This window comes from Mustela erminea, chromosome 18, assembly GCF_009829155.1.
Source record: "Mustela erminea isolate mMusErm1 chromosome 18, mMusErm1.Pri, whole genome shotgun sequence".
In the NCBI taxonomy this organism is placed as follows: Eukaryota; Metazoa; Chordata; class Mammalia; order Carnivora; family Mustelidae; genus Mustela; species Mustela erminea.
In genome coordinates, this window is record NC_045631.1 from 5,350,182 (window position 1) to 5,369,750 (window position 19,569).

Consider the following 19,569-nt stretch of genomic DNA (forward strand, 5'->3'; position numbering starts at 1 on the left):
TTTATAGTAGCTACTCATAACAAAACTGAGAACCACCCAGATGTCCTTCAAAAGGTGAATACTTAAGCTCTGCTATACCCAGATCATAGAATATTCACTGCTCAGCAATAAAAACTAATGAGTGATTGCTACATGCAACAATCTTGTGGGTCTCCAATGATTTATGCTTGATGAAAGAATCCAATCCCAAAAGTTGCATGCTGTATGATTTCTTTTATATAAACTTCTTGAAATCATATAAGTATAAAAATGATGGACAGGTCAATGGTGGCCAGGGGTTAATGAAGGGGTGGGTACAGGAAAGAAGTGGGTGTGGCTATACAAGGGCCACAAGAAGAATCCTCCTAGTGATGGTAATGTTCTGCTCCTTGACTGCATCAACATCAATATTCTGGTTCTGAGATAGTCTATGGTTTTGTAAAATGTTACCATGGGGGAGGTTGGCTAAAGGGTATACAAGATGTCTGTATTTTTTCTTTTAACTGCATGTGAATCTATAATTATCTCAAATTAATAATCTTTGTGGTAGAAAATGATACAGTGAAGGCAACATTTATTTTGCTTTTAAATCTGTGATTGGGGCAGGGCTCAGTGGGCATAGTTTATCTCTGGTCTCCTTGGGAAGCTGGAAGACTGGGGGCTGGAATCATGTGAATTCTTCCTCACTCATGTACATGTCTGCCAGTTGATGTTGGTTATGGACATATCTTAGCTGGAGCTTCCAGCCCTTACCTGTAGACTTTGCATATGGCATGGACGTCCTTACAGTATGGTGGTTAGGATCCAAGGTTGAGTGTGCCAAGAGAGAGACAGGTGAAAACCATATGACCTTTTGCAACCTCATTGTGGAAGTCCTACAGTATTACTTCCGTTGCCCTGTGTTCACTAAGGCAATCAAAAAGGCCCTTCAGTTTCAAGGAGATGGAGAGGATGCTCCCTCTAATGGAGGAGTGGGAATGTTCTAGGAGAGCATGGGGGACTAGAACTATAGCTATGGTTGTTTTTATAAAAATGTAATGTGCCATAGTTTCTAAAGGCTGACCTCTCTTTCAAATCTACAAGATTGCCCATAGCTACAAAGTTTACACACCATGGGACCAACCATGCAGCGAGAACAAACCTCTCTTGTAATTCCTCATTTCTGGAAAAGGAGCTCTAATTGGCCCAAGCTGAGTGTGGTAGTCACACCTGGTCTAGGTTATGGTTATTATGAAACCATAACCTAGAGTTTGGCCTGTACTAAGGGGAGCTGGGTCATCTTGCAGGAGGTGGGGAGCCATGATAGGAGGGAGGACAGTTTGGGGTGCTTGGATGTCTCAGTCCATTAAGCACCTGTCTCCTGGTTTCAGCTCAGGTCATGATCTCAGGGTCCTGGGATTGAACCCCGAATCTGGCTCCATACTCAGTGGGGAGTTTACTTGGGAATTCTCACTCTACCTCTTCTTCTGACCCTCCCCACCACTCTCTCTCATTCTCTGTCTCTCTCTAAAATAAATACATAGATCTAAAAAAAAAAAAAGGAAGGGAGGACAGTTTCCTGAGCAGGAGAACTTTCTTCTAGCTATCAAGGCAACCCGGAAAGTACCAAAGCACATAAGGTAGATTTTCTTTAAAAACTGTATGCTCTGTCAAGAGACAAGCATAAAACAACATGACACAGAAAGGTTAGATGTAAAAAGATAGGCAAAGTTTATCAGGCAAATGCAAACAGAAGGAAAGCTGGCTTGGTAATATAAACATCAGATCAAGAGGACTTAAAGATGAGAAAAGGCATTAAGTAGGACAGAAAGGGTTATTTAATGTTGATAAAGAGGGCAGCTGCAAAGAAGACATAAGCACCATGAGCCTTTTAGTGCTGAATGATGTGGCTAGGGAATACACAAAAGCAATACCATGATAAATACCAAGAGAAAATGACAGGAACACAAAGTGGTGGGAGATCCTAATACACATCCCTCCGTCTTTGACAGAATAAGTAGGCAACAAATGAATTAGGATAGGGAAGAACTGAATGATGTATTTCATGTGTCTGATCAAACAGATACATGCCCATTTTGTACCCTCCAAAAAGAAAATACACTTCTTCTCTAAGTACTCATGAAACATTTATAAATATTGATCGTATACTAGCCCACAAAGGAAATCTCAATAAATTTCCCAAAGCAGAAAGTGTACAGGCCCTGTTCTCTGATGACGATATGATGAGACAGAAAATTAAGAGTCAAAGCTCAAATCAACACATCCAAACTCTTTGAAATGTAACAACACTCTACTGAAGAACCCTTGGGTCAGAGGGAAAAACCAAGCCTGTGATTACAGATCATTTAGGACATTGCAACAATAAGAACATTGACAAGACAAAATCAGAGAAAGAATATAGACAAAAACAGAGCTAAAGACTACATATTATTAACAGAAAAGAGGAAAAGTAATGGACCAAAGATTTGAGCCCAGAAATGAGAAAACAAAAACAAACCAAACCAAAGAAAATTAGGTGGGCAGAAATGAACAAGTCCAAAAGCATAAAATAAGATTCGAAGACAAAGAATTGATATGTGTAAGGGAGTAGCTCTTGAAAAAAGAAAAATGATATGAATAAATTGCTGATCCAGAAAACATTAACACAGAAAATTAAGAATAAGAAAAGACTTAGAATTTAATATAGAGATGGTTTGGGGTGTTTGTTTGTTTGAGGAATATTTTAGCTATAAGCTAAAAAAAGTTTCAAAGGTCCAGTGGATATATTTAGGAAAAATAGGAACTACGAGTTGAATTTAGAGTGGGAAAATGTGGTGCCTGGGTGGCTCAGTGGGTTAAAACCTCTGCCTTTGGCTCAGGTCATGATCCCAGTGTCCTGGGATTGAGCCCTGCATTGGGCTCTCTGCTCAGCGGGGAGCCTGCTTCCTCCTCTCTCTCTGCCTGCTTGTGATCTCTGTCTGTCAAATGGATAAATAAAACCTTATAAAAAACTACCAAAAAAAACTACTAGAGTTGGAAAACTGAAAGGATTAATATGTAAAGAAAATGTTGCTGAGTGTGAGAAGCAGTGAGGGTAATGGTTAAGGATGTGGGCTTTCGTGCTGGATTGCCTGGTTTGCACTCCAGCTTCACCTGTTAAGCCAATTATCTGACCTCCCTGAACCTCAGTTTCCCTAGCTCCAAATTGGTGATGATAACAACATCCATCTCCCAAATGTTTTGTTGTGCAGTCAATGAAATACTAGGTCATCCACCTACTACATTACTAACAAAAACTGTCCACAAGATCCCAGATATTATTTATTATTGCATTCCTCCAAAGTTCCAAAGAACAGATTTCTCATGTGCTACATTCATAGTTTCAGGGCACACAGAAAATCTGAATACTATTCACCTGCCTCAATGAAACCATTATCTTGATGCACAAACTTGATATCCTAGCACACACACACACAAAACCCCAAACTTTCTTTATGAATATGTATGAATTGAATAAATATAGGCAAGGGGCGCCCAGGTGGCCCAGTCAGTTAAGCATCGAACTCTTGGTTTTGGCTCAGAGGGTGATCTCAGGGTCATGAGATCGAGTCCTGTGTCAGGCTCCATGCTCAGCAAGGGGAGAGTCTGCTTGAGATTCTCTCTCTCTCCCTCTGCCTCTCCCCCCACTCACTCACTCTCTAAAATAAATAAATAAGTCTTTTTAAAAAGGTTATAAATAAAATATGCAAACAGATTCCAGTGTTGTAATGAAAGAACACAACACCAACATCAAATAAGGGAATCCCAGGAAGGGATGAATGGCTCAGAATGAGGGACTCTGTCCATCCATTTTGTTGTTTGGCTGAGCAGCTGGCAGTGTGTTGACCTATAAAGACTGGTTTCCATTAGTTGCCTAAGCAAATTAGACATAGCCAGGGGGTCAGGGTTCAAGGTTGTTTCATGTCACATTCTTGAACTTTTAAACAATCTAAATATATAATAATAAGGCAATGCTTGACTCTATTAAATAAACATATTACACTTAAATTATAGATTATATAGAGAGTATTCTATAGAAAAGACTATTGTGAACCCATATAAAATATTCCAAAGAATATTTCAAAATACAAAAGTATATTCAAGATATGTTGTCCATTAAGTATAAAGGAAACAGATTAAAAGCAGTAGAACTTGGGATGCTTACATCTCTGGAACCTGTATGTATTTTTCAGTGTGTGTATATGTGCGTATGTCTTTGAACATTTAGGTTCCCTTTCTTTGTTACTATAAAAATGCTACAATGAATAACCTCACACGTTTGTTATTTTGCACAAATGTGAGGATTAGTTCGTCATATTTTTCTGCACTTTTCTCCATTTTAAGGACTGAAAGCTGTTCTCACTTGTGCAAAGTGACAAATGCAGAAGGTAATTCATTGTAATAGTATGTGTGTGTGTGGGTCTGTCTGAATGTAAACATACACATAGTAATTTCCAGAAGGAGAGAAAGAAAAGGAAATGGAACAAAGTGTCATGATGGTTATTTTAAGACAGTCTTAATTTTCTCCTTTATGCTTTAAATTTCTTTCCTTAATTAAATGTTAGCAAAACATTCGAAGTACGATTCAAGCAAAAGGAAAAGCCTTGCACTTGTAAACAAGATATCTAAATGCAAGACATTTATCCTGCTTGCAAATGCATCTGTAAAGAAAAATGATAAGGACTACCTCAAAGAAGATATTTAGAGAGGTTTTTTTTTTTTTTTTTTTCCAGTTTGGAAATGGGTAGGCCAATAACATATATTCAGATTAAAATTGGTATGAATATTTGTTTTCGAATATGTGTGTGAATAGCACAAGGCACAGAGCACAACTAGTGACCAAAATTATTAACTGAATTGAATTGATGATCCTTTCCTTAGTGGTACCTTGACTCTAAGACGTGTTTCTGTCCAACTGCCACTCACCATCATTCCTTTGGCCTCTCCGATTTTTAGCAGCTGTCTCTGATTTCGCCATATTGCTTAAAAACAAATAAACCAAAAAATAACAACAACAGAGAGTGAAGAAACAGTTTTTTTCCTTGCTTCTGGAGGACAAGCAGAAAGGGGGAAAAAAAAACCAACAAACTATCCTTTATCTCCCTTCCTGGTTTCTCTCCTCTTCCTTAAATCCAGGCTTGGTGTAGAATTGATTCAACCTCTGAGTCTGGTCTGAACAAAATGAATGATGTCATGTCCCATTGGTGGGGGAAATTTTGTCTAGCTCAGGATGATTTGTCTTGGAAATGGCCAGGGACTAGAACTATGAGAAATCTGGACAAAAAGATATATTGTGGCCTGGATTTTGGAGGTGGGTATACGAAGAGGATTTGGGGACTCACCGGATACAGAGGATGAAGAGAGGGAAATGGACCATGACTGGGGTTTGCAAACCCATGGAACATCAGTGCCAGGGACAGACAGAAGCTTGACCATTGGACAATAAAACAATGAGAATGCTCAGCTCACTTTGGGACACAGTGGTTTGGAATAAGGGCAGGGATTTTAAGGGCATGTCTATAAGCTGTTTAGAATCAAACCCTATAGACCAGTCAGACCTCAAATGAGAGGTGTATTTGAGAACTCTCAGTATGGGCTAGAAGGCAGAGCCTTCATGAAGCATTAGTATGTCAGGAATACAAGTGGCCAACGGGTCTGGTGAGGGAGTTGAACACAGAGCAGCCAGAGACAATGATGCCAGGGGTAGAAAAGAAGGTTTCAGTAGCAAGACAAAAGAAAACAGAAGCAGATCATCTAGGCCCAAGAGCATGGCATGGCTGTAAACCGTGGTTCAGAAAAACTAAAGCAAAGACTTCATGCCTCCTTTCCCCCCTTGTTTTAGCTGAAATTAGAAGCAAAAATACAATGTTGAATTAAATAATAAGGTAGGGATGAAGTGTTCTTTTATGGCAAAACCACAGCTGTATCCAGTTTCAGAAGCCCTTAGAATGCCTTGAACTCTGCACTTGGATGACGGGGACCCTATTGATTTTGTGACTTGTTCAGTCCATATGGACTTTGCCATTTGTAGTGAAAAGAAATGCCTTTGAAATGTTGGGCTGTGTTCATGGAGAGGCAGGACACAACCTAGGACCCAGGAGTCCTGATCCCAAGAGAGGGTCAATTCACGTTGGCTTCCCCCAATCTCAGGATACACCCAGACACCTGTCTGGTCAGGAGAAATCAAAGCCCCATAAAGGTGAAGCACCCCCAACCCCTTTTTAATGTTATGTTAGTCACCATACAGTCCATCATTGGGTTTTGATGTAGTGTTCCATGATTCATTATTTGCATATAACACCCAGTGCTCCATGCAGTCTGTGCCCTCCTTCATACCCATCAGGAGGCTAACCCATCCTCTTCCTGGTTAACCATACCCTAAAACACCCCTTCCCCCAAAAAGGATCTACTCCCCCTGCCCAGTTCCCCACCCCATGTGTGTATACTTGCCAAATGGCCCTTCAGTCTCCCTCCTTCTCCCTACCTACCTCCACCCCAACAAACCTCTGTTGTTGGTCAGCCAGATCCACAGATGGGGGGGGGGTCTCCATGGTGACAGAGGAAGCCTTGGACAGAAGGAGAGAGACACAAACAGCAGAGGAAATTTCTTTGCGCCTAACATACCACCTCCTGCCCTTCACGTTCCCAGGGCACCAAAGGGCTCAGGCTCCCAAAGGGTATCCTTGGACTCAGAGAAGCACATTTGATGTCAAGAGAGGCAGTGTTGTGTGGGAGAGACGATGGAATGCCTGAATTCTTCTTTAAACATCTCTTTTCTATGATTTCCAGGTGATCATCAGTACAACCATCCGATTTTAAGCAGTGCGGCCCAGACCCCTACACATGGTGAGAGATGGCTCTGAGCGTCCCGCATTCCATCCCCATCCCGAGTGGTTCCATCCTGACTCCTGATCCCCATCAGGCATGAGACATATGGTCGTGATTCATTGATGCTCAGAAGGTGTAAGGAGCCCACAACGGCTCAGTCCTACCCTTACACCATTGACCCCTCGTGTCCTGTCTCTGAAACGGAGTAATCTTCCATCATGAAAGAGAGGGGCTGAGACCCTTTCTTAACGCATTCTCACATAGATCTCACGATCTAGATCACTTCTTGTGGTCATCCATTCCATATGTCCACAGCAAGGAGTGAACAATCTTCTTGGCCCGAGGCTGCTTGTGGTACCATTTACTAATGGCATGGGACTTGGCATAAACCCTATCAAACCACCCCAAACCCAGTAAGATTTGCTAATGCTCAAAACCAGACCGGTTCACGTGAGTGTTAGCTCCCAGAGAAGGGGAGGAAGATGAAGGTTCTAGAGGACAGAAAGTGTGAGCATAGCACCAGAGGTTTACAAAGCCACGTTTCCTTCTTATCACATCCTCCTGCCAGGTTGCAAGGTAACCTCTGGAACGGCCAAGAAAAACTATTTTGGGCACCTGCTCGAAACCGGGTAGCACAGAAGACAGCCATGTAAATTACGAACTCTCAGTCATTCCTCTGTCTTTGCTCTGAAGGAGTGACAATATCATTAAATTTTAGTGAGAGAGAAACTCAAAGATAAAATCTGCAGCTCGCTTGGCAGAGAGATAACCCCCATCCTGTGAGATTATGCTCTGTGTCAGCACTGAGGTGTTGAACATTATAATTAGGAGGCTAGAACTGGACTATTTTGATGTCCCCCTCTAGGGCTAGGCTCCTGGTGGAAACAGGTAATGAGAGCAAGAGTTTAATAAGCTGTTTCAGGTTGCAGGGTCTAGGGAAAAAAACGGAACTGGAAGACACTGGAGAGATCACTTATGAAGCAGCAGGTCCCAGGGGTGATGAGGACAGTGGGAAAAGGCAGAAGGGTTCAAATGGGAAACATGGTGGAGAAAGAATCACGAGAACTTAGTTACTCACTGAATATGGCTGACAAGAGTCAACTGTGAGTCAAATGGCAAGCCATGCTCAATGAAAAGAGTGGGGGTTCTTAGTAATGCAATCTGGAGAGGCAGGAAAGCAGCCAGGGTATAGGGGAGATGAAGTTGTCGATGGTGAATTTGGATCTAGACATCTGAAGCCAGAGAGGACTATAGGATAGTTAAGAAAAATGATTCAGCAGGCAGCTAGAAGTGCGGACATGCAGTCTGGAGACAGGTTACAGCTGAAGATATCACTGCTTTGGAAGTGGGAACAGATGCCCTGAGAGTGGGGGCAGTCTGTGCGGAGAAGGCTGAAAGAGAAGAGCAGAAGGCAGAAGCAGAGAGCCTGGGGGATGCCCATGGTGATGACGCAGCTGCAGGAAGAAGAGCCAGAAAAGGCAAACGAGGAGTGCTCCGTTCACTCCTGAACATTATGGAAGTATAAGTAGAAGCAGGTTTTCTCCAGAATGAGCCAAGCCAAGCACAGCCTCCTGAGGACAGAAGGAAGAACCATTTTTCCCTGCTCCTCTCTCCATCTTTTCTTTTTCCACCTGGTACAAGGGGTGAGGGCAGATAAACCTGGTCTTTGACCTTGAGCAGCTCACAGCCCAGCCCGGTGGGAGCAGGGTTTTCTCTGCATGTCTTCGTTGGCAGCTACACTTTCCCCCAGGAGCTGGCAGAGTGACTATCAAAGGGGGAAGACAACCTGTGTCAACTGGTCAACCAAAGAGCATTAATTGGATCCCAATTTGGGACCAAACACTATGAAGGCATCAAACTGGAAAGCAAGATTTCTGCTGTCAAGGACATTGCCATCTTTGGTCATCAACAAGACCAGCTCAAGTCAATTGATCAAAGATCACATTGACGCTGAACTGGGTGGGATTGCCTGGAAGACCTATAGGGGCTTGAAGACCAGATATCACCATAGGCTGAAAAGATGTGACATCGCCATAGCGAAGAGCCTTGAGCAAAGAGAGAATGTGGACAAAGGACTAGAAAGGAAAGACACTGCAATAGGAGAGAGAGCATGAGCAAGGGGGCAGGGATAATCATGGTGGAGACAGAAGACAAAGAAGAGCTGGCCTTGGCTTAGCAGTACGAGTTGGAGAACAGTGGGGTTGGGGAAAGAGCATCCATAAATGTTGCTTTTGGAAGTTGGTGAGCTGAGCTATACCCTCGGTGGGAGTATGATGCCAAGTTATTCTCCAGCATCACCATAAGTGAAGAAAGGAGAGCTAGGGGACCAGTGGCTGTTACCCAGCTCCGGAGAACAGTGCTCCCAGCATCCTGCCCCACTCCACTTCCTGGCATCTGTCCCAATCCATGCCAGGGAGGCTCTTACTGTACAGTATGTTCTGATCTCTTAGGGATGTAGAGCGTCCCTCACCCCCACACATATGTACTGAGCTGGCATGAACACCACCTCATTGGCTGGGCTCCCCTGGCTCCATCCCCAGTGTTTGGGGAGACCAGTGAAGGCAGGGAGGAGAGAGAAGCTGGGAGTTCCCTGGAGTGAGGCTACCCTTGGACCAGACCTAGCAGGTGATTCTCTTTGTCCCCACAGTTCACAGAATTCCTGATTTCCATGGTTGGGCACTCTCTTTGCCAAGAGGCAGGCAGAGGCCACAGCCTGGCCCTTCTTGGGGGCCCCAAACCATAGAGGATGGCGGGACAATGGGAGAGCCACCTGCCTACTTCATGTTGGGGAATGGTACTACTGTTGACTTCCTACCGAGGCATGCTTCCTTCCTTCCTTCACAACTGCTCCCTTACCTGTACCGGTATCTCCTCTCTACCCCCAACCACAGAGCCCAGTTCAGCCCATTCACCTCATTAGTCATCTGTCTCATCACCTGCTCATCTTCTCTTCCATTCCTCCCTCCATTCCTTCCCCCCTGCCCACCTCCCACCCACGGTCTAGCATTAAACACACTCCCTTCTCTCTCTTTGGAGTTTGGGATCTCAAGGCTCTGTCTCAAGGGAAGGAGGGAGAAAAGGGGAATGATGTGCTAAGCATGTTGCCAACATTCTTTCCTCCAGCAGCTCAGAGAGAGCCAAGGGGGCCTTAGGGGAAGGTACTGGAGGAGGAGGAAGTAGCTTTGTAGATCACAGTGATCCACTGGGGGCCACTCCTGGCAGGGCTTGGAGAGACCCAAGTCAGAAGGGGTGATGTGAGGGATGGAATGGGGGATGGAATGACATCATGGGACCATGTGGAATGGAGTCTCAGGGGAGCTGGGGTCCTGGACCCAGTTCTATGGGTATGGGGACAAGACCAGTCACTCCACTTTTTTTCAAAATCAGATTTATCTGAGCCTGAGAGCTATGACGGAAAGGACAGAATTTTCACACCAAAGTAGACCATTTTATGACCCCTCCTCAGCTCTATCAGACCTATGTTTTCATCAGACACTCATGGGGAGGAGTTTGCCACTCAAGGAAGGGCAAGCCACAAGCCTGGTCAGCGATGGCTAAAACATCACCTGCCCCCAGGCTTGTAGACAACTGGAACTGGGCATGAGGGAAACTGAGTCACCAGCACCACCCATGTCCTAGCACAGGGGACCAGGAAAGCAGGATGAGGACTGAGAGCTAGAACCTGGACCCTCCCCTCCTGCCTGCCCTCTGTCCTCCCTAATGCCATGCCTTTCCCTCCTTTTGCAGAGAAGCCACGGATAAACAACATCCTGACATCGGCCACCGAGCCCTATGACCTCTCCTTCTCCCGCTCCTTCCAGAATTTGGCCCACCTGCCCCCATCCTATGAGTCTGCCGTGAAGACCCACCCCAGCAAGTACTCATCCTTGAAGAGACTAAGTAAGTGGGGTTTTCTTGGGCTTGGGGTCTGCCTCTGCAGCTTCTGTGACATCCGCCTGTGTTTCTCTCTCTTGCCCTTCCCTGGAGGGGACAGGTGTGGAGTTCCAAGAATAAAGAGTGAGGCCATGTGAGTCTAGAGAACTTCTGTACATGGGTGGGTTTAAGGCCCATTAAGACCCTTTACAATGTCAAGAAGGTACACAGCAGGAGAGCCCTTCTTTCCTAGCTTTCTGACCCTTGGACCTTCTACCTCCATGTCCCCATGGGGTTATTTTCATGACCACCAGACTCAGGAGCCGAGCCTTTGCTTGATGCTACGGGAGTAACCTCCCCCGACGGGTCTACCTCCACCAGCCCCCTCCAAGATGGAACGGTGAATTTCTCTGGTTAGAAGCAGGGGGTTCCTGATGATCCGAGGAAGCTGATAAATGGTGGGGAAGACAGTGGCAGAGTCCACCCATTTGTGACCCTCTGGGCAAACCGTGGAGCAGTCAGCATTCCCACATTCTGCAGAGATTTGGAAAATAGCAGGAAGCCTCCTTCCTGGAATTTGGGGCAAAGCAGACTTGTATGTGTGTCCTGCATAAGTTCTTGGGTATAGCAGTCCCCATGAGCATGGAAGGGCCTCCTGGAGGGAGAGGAGTCAGAGCACTGCATGAGGTCCACACAGAGGATGGTTCTGGCCTTCACACGTTGTGGGCACAGGCCAAGCAGGTGGAGGCTTGATGCTTCACAGCCTGAGGCTGGAGGCCCTGTCAGCTTCCTAGGTGCTGGCTGTTGTTATTCCAGAGAAGGTGTTACTGTGTTCCTAAGTTACCAGCCAAGCATGTTCACGGGTGCCTCCTGGCTGGAGCATCTTACTTCCCTGGAGCAACCCAGCTCCTTGCAGAGAGGCTCTGAACCTCATCTGAAGGCCACCAACTGCTTCTTGAGCATTCCAGCCAGTACTGGAGCAAGATCTCAGGGGCGTGGCCATGCCAGCAGCTCTGCCCTGAGCTCCCTGGGGACCTTCATGCGCCCTGGATACTCTGGGTAGTCCTGGACCGAGGCCATCAGCATTGCCTGTGAGCTGGTGAGAGTGACTCCCAGGTTCAAAAGGACCCCAGCCGCCATACCCCACCCCCCACCCCCAGGACTGAGTCTGCAGATTCCGTGGGGAAGCTCTCCTCCACCTGTCTGGGCGGGGAGGTCCTGGTTCAGTCCAGGCTGCGCTCTCACACTTCTCTCCCTCTCTCCATCCCTCTCCTCCTCCTCCACCCCCCACCCTCCCCACCCCCAGCTGACAAGGAGGCGGACGAATATTACATGAGGAGGCGGCACCTGCCGGACCTGGCTGCCCGAGGCACTCTCCCCCTCAACGTCATCCAGATGTCCCAACAGAAGCCCTTACCTCGAGAGCGACCCCGCCGGCCCATCCGGGCCATGTCGCAGGACAGGGTTCTGTCCCCGGAGCGGGGCCTGCCGGACGACTTCGGCTTGCCCTACGACCGCATCCTGTCCGACGAGCAGCTGCTGTCCACGGAGCGCCTGCACTCCCAGGACCCGCTGCTGTCCCCGGAGCGGACGGCCTTCCCCGAGCAGTCCCTGTCGCGGGCCATCTCGCACACGGACGTCTTTGTGTCCACGCCCGTGCTGGAGCGGTACCGCGTGACCAAGATGCACTCCCATCCCAGTGCCTCCAGTAACTCCTATGCCACGCTGGGCAAGAGCCAGACGGCCGCCAAGCGCCAGGCCTTCGCCTCGCGTAGACACAACACGGTGGAACAGCTGCACTACATCCCGGGTCACCACACCTGCTACACAGCCAGCAAGACGGAAGTGACCGTGTGACAGGCGGGGCCGGGCGGGGTGGGGGTTGGGGGGGAGCGGGAGGGGCCTGCCGCCTGGCCTCTGTCTCTGGAGGCTCCCCTCCCCTCTCCCTCGGCCCCTCTCTAGGAGGTGGGGGTGGGCCGCCTCTGCCCAGAAAGCCATACTCCGGGGGACACAGCCCGGTGGCCTGGCACAGCACACTCAGACCTGGGATCTAGAGCGATCTCTCCCACTCTTCCAGAAGCATCGAGGGGAGTGAGAAGAGGGGTTAGGCCTCAGCACCTCCCACCCTCTGCCCCACCCCCATCACCACTAACTCCCTTTCGGCCCCATGCCCCTCTCCCCCTCCAGGGGGGCGCTTAGAGGAGGGTTCTGTCAGCCAAGAGACCCTGGCTTGACCTTGGTCCGAAGCCACCTGGGGTTGGGACTGGCCAGCAGGTGCAGTCAATGGGCTGACCAAATAGGCTCCTTGGTCTCGTTCATTTACCTACAGCCGTGTCACAGAAATCTTCTAGTGCCTACAAACTGCCTGCTCGCTCTCTCAGAGCCGGGGAGCTGCTGTGTCCATAAGCACAATAACGTTCTCTTCTGCCTGCTGGAACGCTCTGGTCCCCACCGAGTGGCCCTTCCTTCATTGACCCCCTTGGGGTACCCCCTGCCCTGTACCCCTCCCCCAACGCCTGGGATCAGGAGGGGTTCCCTTTCTTCAGCTGCCTCCCCAGTGTTGGGAACCCCCAACCCCAGTTCTAGCTGGCTGCCCCCAATGCAGGTCCCCTCAGACGCCCTCCTCTAGCCCTAGCTCTTTGACCCCTAAGTTCTCTGGGGCTTGGCTTCAGCCCTCTCCACTGAGGAGACTCACAGTGGGGTTCAGGGACTTTGGGGGTACCCTCCCTAGCAACCTATCTCCACACTTCCTCCAGGCTCCTAGGTCTGAACTTTGACCTGACACTCAGGCCTGCCTTCCCCTTCTTTGCTCTGCTCCCCAGAGGCCTCTGCCCATGGCCAGAGAGCGGAGGGTGGGGAGGGCCACTGTGATGCCCTGGGCCTCAGGGGCTCGCCATTCCCATCACCCCAGGCTCTGCCTGTCTCCCACTGTGCAGGTCAGGCAGGCGGAGGCAGAGGCTTCTAGAGAGGGTGGTTCAGCCCCCAGCCAAGGAAGACCCCAGGCGGTGGTCCTGCACCTTGACCACCCCTCTCTCCCCACCACTGCCCACCTGCTTGACCCCTCCTCTCTTCAGTGTTTGCTCTCTCTGCCTCCTCTGCTGCAGTTCCGTTACCCAGGCCAGTGGTTCCTCTGACTCAAAGCAACAGATGCCCATTAGTAAACGCAGACAAGGGTACTCCAGGCTATGGGTCTGGGGGTTAACTGGGCAGCTCCCCACCCCTCCCCTGAAGGGGGGCACTCGGGCACCAAGCAAGCAGATCCAAGCCTTCAGCTCTGTTGGGGGGCCATCCCTGCCAGGCCTACTCAGCCCCTTCTCGGCCTCCAACCTGGGAAGTGGGCAGTGGGCAGGGCGCAACAACCCCTTTGGAGAGTGAATAGTGAACTAAGAAGTATCCACCTCCCCAAGACCAGAGCCTGGGGGGAGAGAAGGGGCTCCCCCATTCTCAGGGCCAGGGCACTTCCTTGGGCTGGGGCTAGGGGGAATCAGCCCCAGACTGTCTGGTAAAGGTATGATATGAAAAAATGTGACTGTTGCCACACTCCGACTCCAAAAGCAGTGACCTTAAACTGGGATTTTAGGTTCCCCCAGGTCTGCATACAACATGTATGGTCCTTTAGCAAGGGGGCCAGGCAGGGGGAATGCCCCAGTGTTCAGCCCTGGGAATTTTTAATCTCAACAAGTCTACAATCCATAGAAAACTCAATCGACTGAGTCCTCTTACTTATTTCAAGAATTCCAAAGCTCTTGTCTCCCCCTCAAGGCTCATCATGAGGGGATTGAGGCTGGGGGTGATGAACACAGCTCTCAGCTTCCGTGTTGGGATGGCATCACTGGGACTGTGAGGCTGTGAGGACAGGGACCACTCTCTGCTTTCCTCCCTGACAAACACATAAACCTTCTCAAGGGCTGGTCCCCAGGGTTTATGAGCGTTTGTTCCAGAAGGTAAGGCCAGAAGGGTTGGGGTGGAGGAAACCAATCTAAACGGAGAGTTGGCCACTCCCAGAAACAAAGGTGTGTCTCTCACAGCTGGTATCCCCCCAAACCCACTGCCCTCTAATCCAGCCTCCCCTCAAAGGCTGCCTGCCAGTGTGGAGGGGAAAGGGTGAAAATCCACTCCCCAGATGTCTGCACACACATACACCCTGAATCAGAAACCTGATCTCATCCTGGGTTGGAAGCATCTTCTTGGTACCAAGTTCTCCAGGCGTCAGGATGATGCTTCTCTCCTGCCCTGTCTGTCTATCTGTCTGTCTGTCTCAGGGGTTGTCTGATAGGTTGATTCCAAAGCATTTCTCATCTCAGCCTTATTGTTGTCCGGTTTAAAACCTCTGGTGTCAGTCAGATCAGAAAATTCTACCTAACACCTAAATGCTTACTTAGGTAAAATGATTCTTCTGCTTCATACTTGGGCCAGGAAGGATGGAAGGATCGGAGGGAGGGAGGGAGGAAAGAAAAAACTGAAGTCACGGACTTGCTCTAATTCAATCCTTCATTCCAAAATCCACAAAGTTATGTTTCAACTGGGATACAGAAATATCTCATTTATTCCGTCATCCCACCCATGTTCGGAGAACAAGCAAAGCCACATGACCAGACGAGTTCATACAGCAGAGAAGAGAAGGTTCTGGGCAGGAACCCAGACATCATGACTCCCAGCCACATCAGGCTGGTGGCCACTAGCACACATAGGAAGGCCATCCCTTCCCCACAATGAAAGCCCTCCTTTCCCGGCAAGGGCAGCCCAAAGCCCCGAACTTCCCTCTGCTTGTTTTGTTCTTTGTGCGCATCTCCATTGCTCTGGTGGGAATGAACAGGGCCTCTGCACCGGCCCTCTCCCACCCTGAAGGATTTCATAGGTCTCCTCGATCTCTGATGGTAGTGGAGCGCTCTTGGTCCCTCATGACCTTCTACCCTCCGTGTCTTGCTTCTTCCAGTTAACTCTTGGCTCCATAAGTTTGTAAGTCACAAAGCCTTTCCCAAGAATTCCTGCATCCCCCTAACTGGGGTTCCAACCATGGGGCTCCCTACCATCTTGGGCGATGGGTCTGCCTTCTAGAAAGTTCCAGATGTTCCCTTTACTCAAACTTCTCCTCCGTTCTACCGAGAAACTCTTATTTTAACGTTAGTCTTCCATGCCACTCTGGTCTTTCCTTCCTCTCATCTTTGTGGCTCTGCCCTCTCCCCTGCCATGTACCTTCCTCCATCCCTAATCTGCTTTCCTCTATCCTGCTATCCTCCGTAGTTCTAAACCTTAGAGCCCTCAGTGAAGACAAGCAAAGAAGATGTTCTTCAAGACTTCTGCTTGCCTCCTTGGTCTATCTGTGACCTCTCCTGTTCCTACAAGACGATGCCCCAGGCCATGCATCCTACAGCTCTACTCCTTTGATCTTTGAGAGGTTACGGAGAGAACTGGCCTGTCAAAGACATCATGGTTTGAAGTTCAGCTTTGGTTCCCGCAGCTGGCAAGTTCCTTGAAGCTCCTGCCCAGCCTGCCATGAGCCCAAAGGCTCCTGCTCTGGCCAAAGATTCATATCCCTGATGGCTCTCGGCCACTCTGCCATCTTGCTTACGCCTGTCCTGCTTGTGTGTGTCACAGATTCCCCCCTTTGTCTCATGGGAGAGAGTGACTCTCCAAGCCTAGCGAAATATTCCCATCACCCTGCCGCCAAATGATCCATTTTTCTTCAGAGATATTTCACCCACCACCAGCCTTCCATCCTCAAGATTCCATCCACAGGCAACCATGGACTTGAGCCAAGGTCATCTGAAGGGGCTGCTGATGACCTGGACCCTAGGCAGCACCTGTTCTGAGAAGGGTTTGTCCTGTTAACCTCCCACAGACATTCCTCCACCATGCTCCCCAAACCTGGGAAATTTTGCTCTGGAGTATTTTCAAGGAAGCTTGTTGTGTTCTAATGAAGTATTTTTCAGGGTTCAAATGTTATTTTGTATAAATGCAGCATTTTAATGACAGATTCAGTATGAAAGCTATGTCTTCCTGGGCTCTACGTTTAATTTCCAGAAGGCAGCATACTACAGGAGGAAAAAGCACAGGGCTGAGGCTCTTGGAGACATGGCTTTGGCCCTGGCTTTGTCTCCATCTTGCCGCGTGACCAAGGACGAGTCACGATCTCTCTCAGTGCCTCAGTTTCCCATCTGTAAAACGAGGGGCTTTGACTAGATGAGCTCTGCAGCTTCATCCAGCTCTTACATTCTAGGGCCTTCATTCCTCATCGTTGCCCTCCCTCTTCTCTTCACATTCCTCCCCACCTCAACCGAGCTGCACGCATCCCATTACGCCTGCCCCATGGTGACAGCCTCGGATGCCCTAGGCAGCCGCCAGACTCCTCACTGGAGCCTGAGTTGGGCTCCAAGGTCTTGGCCACCCAGGGATGCTGTCATCTGCAGGTGGAAGGGCCTACCCATGCAATAGGTTACCAACAGTGTTCATGAAAGCCCTCTCCAACAGACACATCCCAGACATCCTGGGTGTTTGTATCGTTGGGGAATTCTGAATTGCAAGTGTTCGTTCTGATCTGGGCTCGAAGCTGGAGGGAGGCGGTTCCCATTTCAGAGAGAGGACAGGATGGAGGAGAAAGGTCCAGAGGATGGTCCCTGGGGGCGTAAGTTTGTTTCTGAGGACAGTTTGGAAATGCACGCCAAGCCACAGAGGAGAATGCACGACGATAACTTTGCGTTGAAGTGGATGTTACTGTATCTCCCTCCAGAATCTGAGTCCTGAAGAACGAGTCTGGACACCAGGCTCCATTCCAACTGGAGGAGAGGGAGAGGCGCCACTCCCTGGGGCTGCTAGGAGGTGGGCACTCACCCCAGGCTAGTACCTTTCTAGTCCCTCCTCCTGACACTACCGTCCTCCTGGTGAAAGCTTGAGAAGCGAGAACTGAGGGTACCAGTCTGCGCCATCAGACCCACCTTGTAAATCGGCCGAACCCATCAACTTCCCATCGGGAAGAGAAACGACGTTGTAGGTTTCCTTAAAACCCTCCCTCCTGAGGGAGAGGAAGACCCCTGCTCCACCTTGCCACCCACTCCCGCTGCGCCCCTGCAATACCACTCCATGGGAGGATTCATTCATTCGCTTCGTCGTGGCAAATATTCCTCTAGTTCTGTAACTCAGCTAGACATTTTGTAGTAAAGAATTCTTGAAATTCTCAAATACAAAGCAATTCTTACTGTAATATTTTTAGTTTGGGGACACAATTTCCTAAGGGGGGGATTAATGAACATTTATACACATTAGCCCAATTTACGGATTCCGTGTTTATTATATGGTAGTACCGATGAGAAGTACCTTTCTATCTGTACCTTTGCACAGTTTCTCCGTTCCTCGTAATGAAGCTTCATGACGAGCAGGGCTCTTGGACCTGCTGTTTCTGTACAGATCTCATTGTTCCACTTACTTGTCAAAGCACATTCTACATGTACTGTAAACAGGTATCACTTTAGTAAGATTTAGTCTTAAGGATTTTTCCACTTTTGTCAGTAACAGATATTTATGGATTAAAAAAAAAAAATAAAGCTGTTTCAACATAACCTGTGTCTCTTACGGTAGCTCCATGCTTACTTTTGTGAACACTGAGCCGAAAGGAAGAAATGGAGGCCATCGGAGACAGGAGTAGAAACAGGGGGTGGCCACCTATGAAGGAGTTGTATTAGGGTGATGTGCCCAACTATATAAATGTACTAAAAATCATCAAACTCTTTATTTACAATAGGTGAGTTGTATGATATTTGAATTAAACCTTAATAGTTTTCATTTTAGTTTTTATTAATTTTATTTTTAATTTTTATAATTTTAGAATTTAAAATAATTAAAATTAAATTTAAAAATTAAATCAATAAATTAAATTTAAATTTTTTAAATTTTATAATTTTGACATTAATTTTATTAATACTTTTATTTCGTTTTTTAAGATTTATTTATTTATTTACTTGAGAGGGAGAGAGCACAAGCAGGGGGAGAAGCAGAGGGAGCTGAGCAGGGAGCCCAATGCGGGACTCAGTCCCAGGACCCTGAGATCATGACCTGAGCCGAAGGCAGACGCATCACAGACTGAGCCATCCAGGCACCCTACAGTTCATTCTTGTCATTAGCACAGGTGCTTAGAATGCCAGTCGTTAAATATCCATGCCATTTAGCCAGACAATCAAGCTGCACCGTGAAAATTGATTTAGACTTCAAGTCTTACTCAAGACCCTCTTTCTCTAGACTCGTTTGTTTTATTATTTTCTCCTGGCATGGATTCACTGCGGCTGCCAAGGTCATCTGTTGTTCTGTGTTTCTGAATTTCCACCATAACCTAGATACTGGTGGGCTCAGGTTCAAGCAAACAAAGGGTTGCCAAACAGGGTGTGGTCTTCAGCCAACTTCAGAACCTCCCTGGTTCCCAGAATCTACCATGATAGGTGAGTCCGTGAGTTGTAGCCTCTTACCAACTGCCTGACTCCTTTGTAATTAAAACCTCTCTTATCATATGTGTGGAGCTTCTACTGACAAATCCTGCTGCTATCTCCTGCCAGTGGCACTCCTCACTTAAAACAAAGTCATCAAACCCGTTTGCTATTCTAACACTTGCCACACATATACTGAGATATTTTTTGCTCACTATAACAATCATTACTGTGGTGTATCTCTCCTAAGTCACTGTGTCTCTATCACGACCATAGCAAACACACGCACACACACACGTAGAGGAAACCTTCACTAATCTATATTCATTATCAAAAGGAAACTCAAGAGAAAACAAAATTCCGAATTGGAGAATTTTTAAAGAGAAGTGTAATTTAATCACCAGGCTTGCACTACCTAAAATGACTAAATCCAACAATAGAAAAATTTTAGGAGGGT

At 47.8% G+C, this 19,569-nt stretch overlaps 1 protein-coding gene across 2 annotated transcripts in view; it reads left to right on the plus strand.

Annotated features, from left to right (window-relative positions):
* The window catches only part of SHISA6 (shisa family member 6), a 276,947-nt gene extending 258,693 nt beyond the window's left edge, over positions 1-18,254 (plus strand). For both annotated transcript variants that reach the window (XM_032322978.1, XM_032322979.1), the window contains 3 exons: positions 6,787-6,843; positions 10,573-10,725; positions 12,005-18,254. In XM_032322978.1, the coding sequence (XP_032178869.1) occupies positions 6,787-6,843; positions 10,573-10,725; positions 12,005-12,555 (761 nt within the window). In that variant the 3' untranslated portion in view covers positions 12,556-18,254. The remainder of the gene's footprint in view (positions 1-6,786; positions 6,844-10,572; positions 10,726-12,004) is intronic.
* Positions 18,255-19,569: the final 1,315 nt, after the last annotated feature.